This window comes from Oncorhynchus gorbuscha, linkage group LG09, assembly GCF_021184085.1.
Source record: "Oncorhynchus gorbuscha isolate QuinsamMale2020 ecotype Even-year linkage group LG09, OgorEven_v1.0, whole genome shotgun sequence".
NCBI lineage: Eukaryota > Metazoa > Chordata > Actinopteri > Salmoniformes > Salmonidae > Oncorhynchus > Oncorhynchus gorbuscha.
The window spans coordinates 33,198,892-33,212,078 of NC_060181.1; the positions used below are offsets into that span (position 1 = coordinate 33,198,892).

General features: G+C 39.9%; 1 protein-coding gene across 2 annotated transcripts in view; it reads right to left on the reverse strand.

Annotated features, from left to right (window-relative positions):
- LOC124043416 (ras/Rap GTPase-activating protein SynGAP-like) overlaps nucleotides 1-13,187 on the reverse strand; it is a 117,838-nt gene that overhangs the window by 62,511 nt on the left and 42,140 nt on the right. For both annotated transcript variants that reach the window (XM_046362008.1, XM_046362007.1), the window contains exon 3: nucleotides 11,033-11,150. In XM_046362008.1, coding sequence (XP_046217964.1) covers nucleotides 11,033-11,150 — 118 coding nt within the window. The remainder of the gene's footprint in view (nucleotides 1-11,032; nucleotides 11,151-13,187) is intronic.

Here is a 13,187-nt window from a genome sequence, read left to right on the forward strand (position 1 = left end):
CAGAGCCTTCCTCCTCTCCAGCGCAGCCGGAGTCTCCCGCCTGTTCGGCGCTACCATAGCTCCCACCCCTCAGTCCAGAGGCGCCAGAGCTACTCAGTCCAGCGCTGTCAGAGCCTTCCTCTCCAGCGGTGCCGGAGCTTCCCGTCTGCCCAGCGTTGCCGGAGCTTCCAATCTGCCCAGCGTTGCTGGAGCTTCCCGTCTGCCCAGCGCCATCTGAGCTACCTGTCTGCCCAGCGCCGCCTGAGCCACCCATCTGGCCAGCGCCATCTGAGCTTCCCGTCTGCCCAGCGCCGCCTGAGCCACCCGTCTGCCCAGCGCCGCCTGAGCCACCCGTCTGCCCAGCGCCGCCTGAGCCGCCCGTCTGCCCAGCGCCGCCTGAGCCACCCGTCTGCCCAGCACCACCTAAGCCGCCCGTCTGCCCAGCGCCGCCTGTGCCGCCAGTCTGCAAGGTGCCACCAGTCTGCAAGGGGCCGCCAGTGGCGCCAGTCAGCCAGGGGCCGCCAGTGCAGCCAGTCAGCCAGGGGCCGCCAGTGCCCGCCAGTCAGCCAGGGGCCGCCAGTGCCGCCAGTCAGCCAGGGGCCGCCAGTGCCGCCAGTCAGCCAGGGGCCGCCAGTCAGCCAGGGGCCGCCAGAGCCCCTCAGCCCAGAGGCGCCAGAGTACATGTTGAGTGCCCTTCTCTATAAGCATGCTGAAAGTCTGTTGTTAATTTGTTCACAGAGTAATAGCATTGTATTTGGTCAAACACAATTTTTTCCAGCAGTTTGCTAAGAGTTGGCAGCAAGCTTATAGGTCTACTGTTAGAACCAGTAAAGGCCGCTTTACCACTCTCGGGTAGTGGAATTACTCTGGCTTCCCTCCAGTCCTGAGGGCAAAGAATTTCCTCTATGCTCAGATTAAAGATATGACAGATAGGAGTGGTTATAGAGTCAGCTACCGTCCTCAGTAGCTTTCCATCTAAGTTGTCAATGCCAGGAGGTGTGTCATTATTGATCGATAACAATAATTTTCCCACCTCTCCCACACTAACTTTACAAAATTCAAACTTGCAATGCTTTTTTTTCATGATTAGTTTTTTATGCATGAATATAATTGCTCACTGTTCGTTGCTGGCATTTTCTGCCTAAGTATGCCCACTTTTCCAATGAAATAATCATTACAATAATTGCCAACATCAAATAGTTTCATAATGAATAAGCCATCTGATTCGATGAAAGATGGAGTTGAATTTGTCTTTCTGCCCATAATTTCATTTAAAAGTACTACAATTTTTTTCCATCAATCTTTATATTATTGATCTTGACTTCATGATACAGTTTCTTCTTGTTTTGTTAAGTTTAGTCACATAATTTCCCAATTTTCAGCAAGTAAGCCAGTCAGATGTGCAGCCAGACTTATTGGCCACTCCTTTTGCCCCATCTCTTTCAACTATACAGTTTTTCAATTCCTAATCAATCAATGGAGCCTTAACAGTTCTAACAGTCAGTTTCTTAATTAACAGGTGCATGTTTATCAATAATTGGAAGAAGCAATTTCATAAATTCATCAAGTGCAGTGTCTGGATGCTCCTCATTAATCACATCAGACCAACAAATATTTTTAACAGCATCCACAAGAGTCATAGAAAAATCTATTACTATTTAACAGACTTCAGTCTGGTTATTACTATGGTTACCATCAGGAGAGAGATGAGATCTGACCTCGGTGATGTTGCAGTATGATTATACTTTCTTCGACTGAACTCTTTTCCCCACTATATTATAACACACACACACACACACACACACACACACACACACACACACACACACACACACACACACACACACACACACACACACACACACACACACACACACACACACACACACACACACACACACACACACACACAGCCTATTTTCATATCAAGGCTTATCGGTGCTCATCATTCATGGGTAGTTTGTAAGCTCAGTGGGACACAAGGACACTTGTCAGCGGATTAAGACAACAGTCAATCAAGACAAAAAACTCACATTCGATTTGTGCATTACCCTATTTCATCAAAACTTGATTTCAGTGTAAAAGTATAAAAGCATTCATGCATTACGAGACAGAGAGCATGTTTGAACTGATGTACAGTTAAGTTTTGATTTGTATGTATTTCATACAATCTAGTTTAAAACGGGCAGTGTAGTACTTCGTTTGGCACAAGAGCTGCTTTTTTTTCACAAACGGGGTCCAATTCATTGTATAATATTGTTAAACTACAGATTCAAACCGATCACGGTACACTGTTGATATGTAAAACTTGTGATGGCGTTGTTCTGTCTTGTGCTGCAAATGCAAGAGTCCTGGACATCAAATCCAATAATGATTTGTGTGTGTGTGTGTGTGTGTGTGTATTCATACCCCTTCACTTATTACACATTTTGTTGTTACAGCCTGAATTCAAAATGGGTAAAATGCAAGAGTCCTGGACATCAAATCCAATAATGATTTGTGTGTGTGTGTGTGTGTGTGTGTGTGTGTGTGTGTGTGTGTGTGTGTGTGTGTGTGTGTGTGTGTGTGTGTGTGTGTGTGTGTGTGTGTGTGTGTGTGTGTGTGTGCTTTCAGAAAGTATTCATACCCCTTCACTTATTACACATTTTGTTGTTACAGCCTGAATTCAAAATGGGTAAAATGTATATTTTCTGTCACCCATCCACACACAATTCCAGGCTGTATCACAACCGGCCATGATTGGGAGTCCCATAGGGCAGTGCACAATTGGCCCAGCATCGTCCAGGATAGGGTTTGGTTGAGGTAGGACGTCATTATAAATAAGAATTTGTTCTTAACTGACTTGCCTAGTTAAATAAAAAATAAATAAAACAAATACCCCATAATGAAAAAGTGAAAACATGTTTTTACAAAATGTTCACACCCCTGAGTCAATACACCATTGGCAGTGATTACAGCTGAGTGTCTTTCTGGGAAAGTCTCTTAAGAGCTTTCCACAACTGGATTGTGCAACATTTGCCCATTGTTCTTTTCAAACCCCGTCAAGCTCTGTCAAATTGGTTGTTGATCACTGCTAGACAACCATTTTCAGGTCTTCCAATAGATTTTCAAGTATATTTAGGTCAAAATTGTAACTGGCCCAACATGCAATGTCTTCTTGGTAAGCAACTCCAGTGTAGATTTGGCATTGTGTTTTAGATTATAGTCCTGCTGAAAGGTGAATTCAACTCCCAGTGTCTTATGAAGAGCAGACTGAAAAAAATCCTCTAGGGATTTTGCCTGTGCTTAGCTCCATTCCATGAATTTTTATATCCAGGAAAACTCCGAAGTCAGAATTTTTTTGCAAGCATTCCCATAACATGATGCAGCCACCACAATGCTTGATAAATGGAGAGTGTTACTCAGTAATGTTGCATTGGATTTGCCACAAAACAAACATAACACTTTGTATTCAGGCCAAAAAGTTAATTGATTTGCCAACTTTTTTGCAGTATTACTTTAGTGCCTTGTTGCAGCAATATGTTTTGGTATATTTTAATTCTGTACAGGCTACCTTGTTTTCACTCTGTCAATTAGGTTAGTGTTGTGTAGTAACTACAATGTTATTGTTCCATCCTCCATTTTCTCCTATCACAGCCAATGTGAGACATTCGAAAACCTCCCTGGTCTATGTGGTTGAATCTGTGTTTGAAATTCACTGCTCGACTGAGGGACCTTACAGATAATTGCATGTGTGGTGTACAGATATAAGGTAGTCACTCAAAAGTCATGTTAAGCTCTATTATTGAACACAGAGTGAGTCCATGCAACTTATTAAGACTTGTTAAGCACATTTGTACTCCAAAAGGTATTAAGGATTGCCATAACATAAAGGGTTAACTCAAGACATTTCAGCTTTTGATTTGTAATTCATTTGTAAAGAATTTGACAATGTGTAGGCCGGTGACAAACAATCTACATTTAATCAGTTGTAAATGCTCAACAATTGCTTAACAAGTGTTGATACAAACGGGAAACTGTTGAGCATGTATAACCCAGCAGCGTTGCAGTTCTTGACACAAAGCGGTGCGCCTGGCACCTTCTACTATACCTCATTCAAAGACACTTAAATGTTTTGTCTTGCCCATTCACCCTCTGACTGGCACACATACACAGTCCATGTCTCAATTGTCTCAAGGCTTAAAAATCATTCTTTAACCTGTCCCCTCCCCTTCATCTAAACTAATTGAAGTGGATTAAACAAGAGACAGTTGAATTAATAAGGGATCATAGCTTTCACCTGGTCACTCTGTCATTGCTGTTCTTAATATTTTTTAAGGCAGAACTGAATGCTCTCCCACTGGGCACAGACCTCCGTCCAATGTTTAGTTTGTTGTTGGCGGACGTAAATTCAATGTGAAATCAGCAAAACTTTAAACCATGTAATTGCGTTTTGGTTTAAAGTTGGGTAAAGATGAGACAGACTGTAGTCAAGTTGCAATAACATACATGGACGTGGTTCCCATGTCACATCTTTGTTTGTTTTTGACTTTTTCCCTGAGTATTTGGACTCTGGATTCAGATCGTGTAATGTCATTTCAGAAGCTGTGTTTTTAATAAAACCCATTTAGCTGACAAGCAAAAACATTTCATCTACATAGAATAACAGGACATTTAAAGGTGAAGAATTTGTGAACCAATTTGTGAACCACTAACAAAATAGCCAGCATTAATTGTTGATGGGGGAAAATAACTTATTCGCTCCATCATTAATTACATGATTACATATTGCAGTCCCACTGTGAAACCCACTCACAAATACTGTTGAATTAGAAAAAAGGTTAATGTTCATAATTGCACATTACCACCACCAGCCAATCCCATGGGGTACTAGATAAATCGGAAAACACTGTATTTGTAGAAAACAAAGTTATCTCTAATTCAGAATATACAAATGTACCAGGGTCGTTCTTCCAATAAAATGCATGTCTTTTGGGTCCATTTGATATCTTAAGTAGAAATTGTGCAGCAATACTGAATTTTAAAAGTCTGTTATAGTCAATTAATATTGACCACATGGACAAAGTAAAATATATTTATATATGTTTTCCTAATTTTAAGGTCAACTCTTTCATGTGAACTGAACTCTCATTTTAATATAGTGAAACTACTCCTTATTTATTTTTATATTTGTTTAAAGAAACATTGAACATCTAATAGTCAAATCATAGCGTAAAAGCAGGTGATCTGGTTCTACTATTTTTGGCCATTTTCTAGTGTTTTGAGGTGGAAAACTGAGTGAGTCAAGCATGACTCATCAACCCTGTTACCCATAGATAGACAGCATAGATAGACAACATGAAACTGTTAAAACATTTCTAGACTTTTTAAATCTTGCTTAAACTGCCCCACCCTGTTGAATACAACAAGCATCTATTTCCCCTGTCAGGGCATTCATGGCTGATTTAAGATTAAATGATTAATATTGTTACTTTATTTGGTACTTAAAGCTGCAATATGTAACTTTTGAAGTTACAAAATTCAAGTTATACATCTGTCATTCTCATAGAAAGCAAGTCTAAGTAGCGGTAGATCTGTTCTATGTGTGCTATTTCTATGCTTCCGGTTTTTAAGTTTTGTTTTTGTCTTTTACTCTCGGTTTTGTATACCAGCTTCAAACAGCTGATAATACAATATTTTTGTTAATGGAAAATATATTTCACAGCGGTTTACATTGCATTCGAGTGTATTCAGACCCCTTGACTTTTTCTACATTTTCTTACATTACAGCCCTATTCTAAAATATATATATTTTAAATATTTCAATGTACACACAATACCCCATGATGACAAAGTGAAAACAGGTTTTCAGAAATGTTTGCAAATTTATTCAAAGTAATAAACAGAAATAACCAATTTACATAACTATTCAGACCCTTTGCTATGAGACTCGAAATTGAAGGTCACGCCCTGACCTGAGTATTCTTTGTTTTCTTTATATATTCTGGTTAGGTCAGGGTGTGACGAGGGTGGTATGTGTGTTTTTGTCTCATCTAGGGTTTTTGTACTGTCTAGGGGTTTTGTAGATTTATGGGGTTGTTTATGTAGGTCTATGGTTGCCTAGATTGGTTCTCCATTAGAGGCAGGTGTTGATCGTTGTCTCTGATTGGGAACCATATTTAGGCAGCCATCTTCTTGGGTATTTCGTGGGTTATTGTCTGTGATGTTGCATGTTTGCACTCAGTTTTGATAGCGGTCGTCTTGTTAGTTTGTTAGTTTGTTAGTTTGTTAGTTTGTTAGTTTGTTAGTTTGTTAGTTTGTTAGTTTGTTAGTTTGTTAGTTTGTTTGTTTGTTTGTTTGTTTGTTTAGTGTACTTCGTGTTTTTTTTGTCTTTGATTAAAAAGATGTATTCACATCACGCTGCGCTTTGGTCTCCTCCATACGACGATCGTGACACCTGTTTCCACTGATCATCCTTTTTACAACTTGATTGGAATCCACCTGTAGTAAATTTAATTGATTAGACATAATTTGGAAAGGCACATACCTGTCTATATACACAGTTGACAGTGCATGTCAGAGAAAAAATCAAGCCACGAGATTGAAGGAATTATCTGTAGAGCTCAGAGAAAGGATTGTGTCAAGGCACAGATCTGGGGAAGGGTACCAACATATTTCTGCAGGATTGAAGGTGCCCGAGAACACAGTGGCCTTCATCATTCTTAAATGGATGATGTTTGGAACCACCAAGATTCTTAATAGAGCTGGCCTCCCACCCATATTGAGCAGTCAGGGGAAAGGGGCCTTTGTCAGAGAGGTGACCAAGAACCCAATGGTCACTCTGATAGAGCTCTTCAGCTTCTCTGTGGAGATGGGAGAATCTTCCAGAAGGACAACCATCTCTGCAGCACTCAACCAATTAGGCCTTTAAGGTAGAGTGACCACTTCTCAGTAAAAGGCACATGACAGGCCGCTTGGAGTTTGTGAAAAGGCACCTAAATACTCTCAGACCGTGTGAAACAAGATTCTCTGGTCTGATGAAACCGATATTGAACTATTTTGCCTGAAGCAAATGTCACTTCTGGAGGAAACCTGGCAACATCCATACAGTGAATCATGGTGGTGGCAGCATCATGCTGTGAGGAGATTTTTCAGCGACAGGGACTGGGAGACTAGTTAGGATCGAGGGAAAGATGAACGAAGCAAAGTACAGAGAGATCCTTACAGAAAACCTGCTCCAGAGCACTGGGCCGAAGGTTCACCTTCCAACAGGACAACGACCCTAAGCACACAGCCAAGACAACGCATGAGTGGCTTCAGGAAAATTCTCTGAAGGTCCTTGAGTGGCCCAGCCAGAGCCCGGACTTGAACCCGATCGAACATCTGAGAGAAAATAGCTGTGCAGTGATGCTCCCCATCTAACTAGACAGAGCTTGAGAGGATATGCAGATATTAATGGGAGAAACTCCCCATATACAGGTGTGCCAAGCTTGTAGAGTCTTACACAAGAAGACTTGAGGCTATAATCTCTGCCAAAGGCTCTTCAGCCAAATACATAAGCAAACATTTCTAAAAACGTTTTTGCTTTGTCATTATGGGGTATTTGTATGTAGATTGTTGAGGGGAAACACATTTAGTAAATTTTTGAATAAGGCTGTAATGTGGAAAAAATGAAGGGGTCTGAATACTTTCCGAAAGCACTGCATCTACTGTTTTCAACGGATACCGGGGGACATTCAGACATGTACGTGTTCATGAGAGCCTCACCATTCCACAGAGGGATATTAGTTTGTAGCCCAAACTGTTCAGACACTACAGAAGTAGCAGACAGAAATATGCAGACAGAAGTAAGCAGATCGGATGTAAGACTCTTGTGGGGGTCGTACAGCAAAACGGGGAACACCGTGATCATGAGAAGTCTCATCAGAGGAGTAATAGTTTGTTCGGAAGCTACAGATGATTTTTCTGAGAAGCCCGAGTATTGGGATGTCTCATGATCTGAACAACACCACTCTTGCTCTGTCACATTTCACAGCAGATGCGGAAGTGCAACATCAGTGGATGCGGTGGATTGAGTTGTATCCAATGCAAAAAAACAAACAGATATCTCTAGCTTAGGCTAGAGTTATTTGAAGTTCCTTGGTGTCCACATCACCAACAAACCAACATGGTCCAAGCACACCATGACAGTCGTGAAGAGGGCACGACAAAGCCTATTCCCCCTCAGGAGACTGAAAAGATTTGGCATGGGTCCTCAGATCCTCAAAAGGATCTACAGCTGCACCATCGAGAGCATTGGTTGCATCACAGCCTGGTATGGCAACTGCTCGACCTCTGTCCGAAAGGCACTACAGAGGGTAGTGCGTACAGCCAAGCTTCCTGCCACCCAGGACCTCTATACCAGGTGGTGTCAGAGGACTCCAGCCACCCTAATCATAGACTGTTCTCTCTGCTACCGCACAGCAAGTGGTACCAGAGTGCCAAGTCTAGGTCCAAAAGGATTCTTAACAGCTTCTTACCCCCAAGCCATAAGACTTCTGAATAGGTCATCAAAGGGCTACCCAGACTATTTGCATTACCCTCCACCCCCTCTTTTACGCTGCTGCTACTCTCTGTTTATTGTCTAGACATAATTGAGGTAAAATGTACATGTACAGTAGTTAAGAGTTCAAGTAACTATCTCGACTAACCAGTGCCTGCATTATAACATTGGCTGAAATAGTACTCACGCATAACTATTTCATGTTTCTAAATGCTTTCTTTATTCAGATGAAGGGTAGTGCTATGGGATCCCCCATGGCTCCTAACTATGCTCATTTGTATGTGGGTTACATAGAGAAACAGTCTATTTTCAACCCTCTCAAAAATGTTTTCTTGCCTAACGTCATTATTTGGAAACGGTATATTGATGATATTTTTGTTCTATGGAGGGGTGATGCAAAACATCTCCAGGCGTTCCATGCTTTTCTTAACTCCTGTTCTGATCATTTGAGATTTACTATGCAATTAGATACACGTCAAATCAGTTTTCTTGATCTTCTGATCTTTTGTGAAGATAATGTTCTATACACTGATCTTTACAGGAAGCCTACTGATCGTAACAGTTTGTTGAGGGCTGATAGTTGTCACCCACTTCCCTTGAAAAATAGTTTGCCCTACAGCCAATTCTGTCGAATCAAAAGAATTTGCAAAAAACAATCAGATTTTGACAGAAATATTGAGAAAATTCAAAACAAAACGTGACAGTCTCGCAAAAATACTATTTCTTGTGTTCTAACTACCCGCTATTCAAAGTATTCTGAACAAATTAAGGGAATTGTTCACAAACATTGGCACTTTCTAAAACCCGATGAGAGTCTCGGTAATGTGTTTTCGTGCCTTCCGTTGGTCGTATTCTCGCTGGGCAGAAATCTCAGAGACCAATTGGTACACTCTGATTTACCACCCCAAAATATTAATGAACAACGTCTATTTGCGCCTCTACTAGATGGAAATTACAAATGTAATGGCTGTGCTCAATGCAATGGCACTTATAAATGTAGATCCTTCAAACACCCACAAACAGGGAAATCAATCCCAATCAAAGGTGTTATTACGTGCTCCACTAAGGCAATTATTTATCTTATAACTTGTCCTTGTGGTAAAAATTATGTGGTTAAACAAAGCGCAAATTAAAAGTACGTATCTCAGAGCATCGTGGCACCATTAGGTGTAAAAACTTTACTTACCCAGTTGCGGCCCACTTCTTGGAGGCAGGCCACTCGATTTCATCTCTGTGTTATATTGGCATCGAGCATGTCACCCTCCCAGGAGAGGGGGTGACCTTGATAATTTATTGTTAAAACAAGAGGCTGCCTGGATCTTTAACTTAAAGACCCTTGCTCCCTTAGGTCTCAACGTAGACTTTGATCTGAAGCCATTCTTGTGATTATTGTGACTTTGCCATTGTAATTGTTTATAAGCTTGTGTAGTCGAAAATGAATTTATGATCGTATGCTATCCATTTGTTGTTTGTATGCTGTTCTTTGTATCTCATTTTAATACTTGATAATTAACCAATGATATTAGGCCACTCTTGGCCATGATTACAGACACCTGTGTCTTTTGACACTATATAAACGAGTCATCCCGCAGTGTTTGTGATTGTACCCTGATGAAGACAGCTTGGCTGTCGAAACGTTGGTAATTACATTGTTGCATCTGAGCTCCTGAGCTTTTATTTTCAAGTTTTCTACTCCGCTAGCCAGCACCTCGCCTAAATAGGTGTGCGTTTCTTTTTCTTCTAGATTATGCTAATTAGATTGATCAAAAGGCACCGAATTGGTGGAACATCCCACCAACTAATGTACAGGCTACAGAGTATTAACAACTGTATCAACAAAGCCAATAGATGTATTCTTAGAGGCACAATTATAGGCATTTAATTCCGAAATTCATTAAATTATTGTTTTCCATACACATTTCTTCATCTCTGTATTTGATTACGGCATACAGGTTCATGCTAACACTGACCATTGGAAAGGAGATTTTCTCTAAACCAGCAATCAGGGAACGCTTAGCTTGTTTCATGGTGCAGTTTGATCACAAATCTATTTAAATAATTAAACTATTCTATGCTTCCAGCGCAATAGTATAAAGAAACATTTTATGATATTTTGAACCTGACAAATACCAATACGGTCAAATTGTTGTTTGACATACTGTAGTGCATCATGCCAATGCATCACTTCAACAACAAAAGACTACAAACTGCAAGTGGGCACTTCTTATTTATTTAAGGTATAAACATGAACGTGAGCTATTGATGGTTTATGATATATCATTTGATTTGATTGACACATAAAAAGGCACAGAGAAGGAATGCAAAGCCGAATGGTAACCAACAGTATGCTTTCATAGTGGTGTATTTAAATCGACTCCTAACAAATACAATGGATTGGGAACTGCCAGCATGCATGTACTTAAAAAATGAAAAACAATGTATTTTAATTGGTGCTATATAACTGCAATGTATTTATATACTTTTCACTTTGTAATCCAGTACAAATCTTTTTGGGATATATGTTCTACATACCTATCTCAGGGTGTTGATGTCTCCCCTCCACCGGCACACTGACTGTCCTTCGGAGCAGCTTGGTGCGCTCACTGCGCTGAGACCCTGAGCGACGCTCACGCATTAGTAAAGGGTGAACCTATGGTCGGAACAGAGGGTCAGAGAGGTCAAAGTAAAATGTTCAGATTGTACCTTGGTCACTCCACGCCCGTTCATCCCTCCTACTAGCACCTTCCCTACATACTGTAGAAATCACTGGTGTTGGGCACTAAAGTCTCACTTCTTTAGCTGTTGTCCTGCAATAAAAAAGTGATTGTAGAGGATCTTAAATAATTTCATTTATGTTAAATGGATCATTTCATTTACGCTAAATGATCATATCAAACCAGAGCATATACTGTATAAGAAAAAGTTAGTTGTGTAACACTGCTACATGTTTTTATTATTTTATTTATGTCCATTTCATGGTGTAAAATGTTCAGTTACCTTCATATGACTTAATATATATATATATATATATATATATATATATATATATATATACAGCGTTTAACATAATAAAGCTCAAAGCTGAAAACCTCCCCTTCTGAAATCGAAACCTTTTGAGAGTTGACTGTCTCAAGGACCAAGGGCATTTTCCACCCACACTTAAAGTAAAGACTAGAACAACACATTCCCAATGTGGTTTGCAGAGGTGAAAGGTCAAGTTCCTTTTGAACATGCAAAGCCTTACCCAGAAGCACTTTGTCTCTGTGTGACACAAATAGTTAACAAAGTGAATAGAAGGTTGGGGTTAAAGCTACATTCAGGTATTTAATATAACAAACTGCCATGTGTATCGGTATACAGCCTTTCGGATGGGGAGAGGGAAATGTAACCCTTCTCAAATTCATAGACAGCACAAACTCTTGACAGTCTGTGACATCCACATGATCGTTTAACACATTTATAAAATGTACATTGTTTATGTTTTTGTTGCTTTTAAACAATAGAACCGTATGTCATTGTATACCTTATGTGGGTTATTATATGGAAAGAAGGTTGTGCTAAGCTCATGATGCATTTATAAGTAATATACTTTAGGAATCAATCTGTAAATAAATATCCATTCATCCATTCATTAAATGTTCAATGGTCATTTAAATGGGCAGATTTCCAAATTCCAGACCACAGCTTTAAAGTAATTCATTGTATTACTAACCATCAGTCTTGTGTCAATTTCATTATGAAATCGTGACAGCGGAGGCAACTCAAATCTCTTTAGCAACTATGTACACTTCAGAGATACAAATATCCCTTTAATATCAGTACTACTGACCTTGTATCTGAAAATATTAATTTATCATATCCTGTAATTTACTGCGACCTTCAAAACCATGCAGCACATATTGTATTAAATGTCATATTTCATTTGTGAGCCGTTCTTATGTCCCCTATCCTCTCTATAAACACTAGTAGCTTTGTTGATCCTGTAACTCTGAAATTGTGACATTTTCCCAGATATTGCATTGAGTTCATATATTACATCTGACATATTGCATGGAGATCATTTTACTATGCATAGTTGTTTGACATCATGAAATACCACAGAGAGAGGACAACCTCAATGAACTTGAAGAGCTACTGTACATTATGTTTAGTGGGTTCTGCTGTTAGCTGGGGCAAAGAGACCTTGGCTAAGGGACAGTGAAAGGACAAGCGAGTGGTCTGAAATAACTTCTCTCACAGGTATTTATTTCCCTAGACAGGTGACGTGAGCCACAAGTGACATTGCCATTGTAATACTGTGTCATAGTAAGTAGCAGAAAACAACACAAAAAAGTGTAGCAATGGTAACGTTAGCAATGACAAATTTTCATCAAAATTGACTTATAAAATCTATTAAGTTGAATCTAAGTTAAATAGCTTTTTTCCTTTATTCACTGGTATAGTATTGCACAGATTTTTCAAATGCACTACCCCAGTAAGTGCAGTGACTAAAACATATTGAGGATGTTTTGTATGACTATAAATAATAATGAACTATAATCAATGTTTCTGCTATGTACTCAGATCAATAGATTCATTTCATCCCCCATCCCATCCACACTAAAGGAAAAGGTAAGAGGGATTCCTCTCATTTTCATAGTAAACCCTAACCCTAAAACAATGATTACGATCATATAAGTTTAAATTT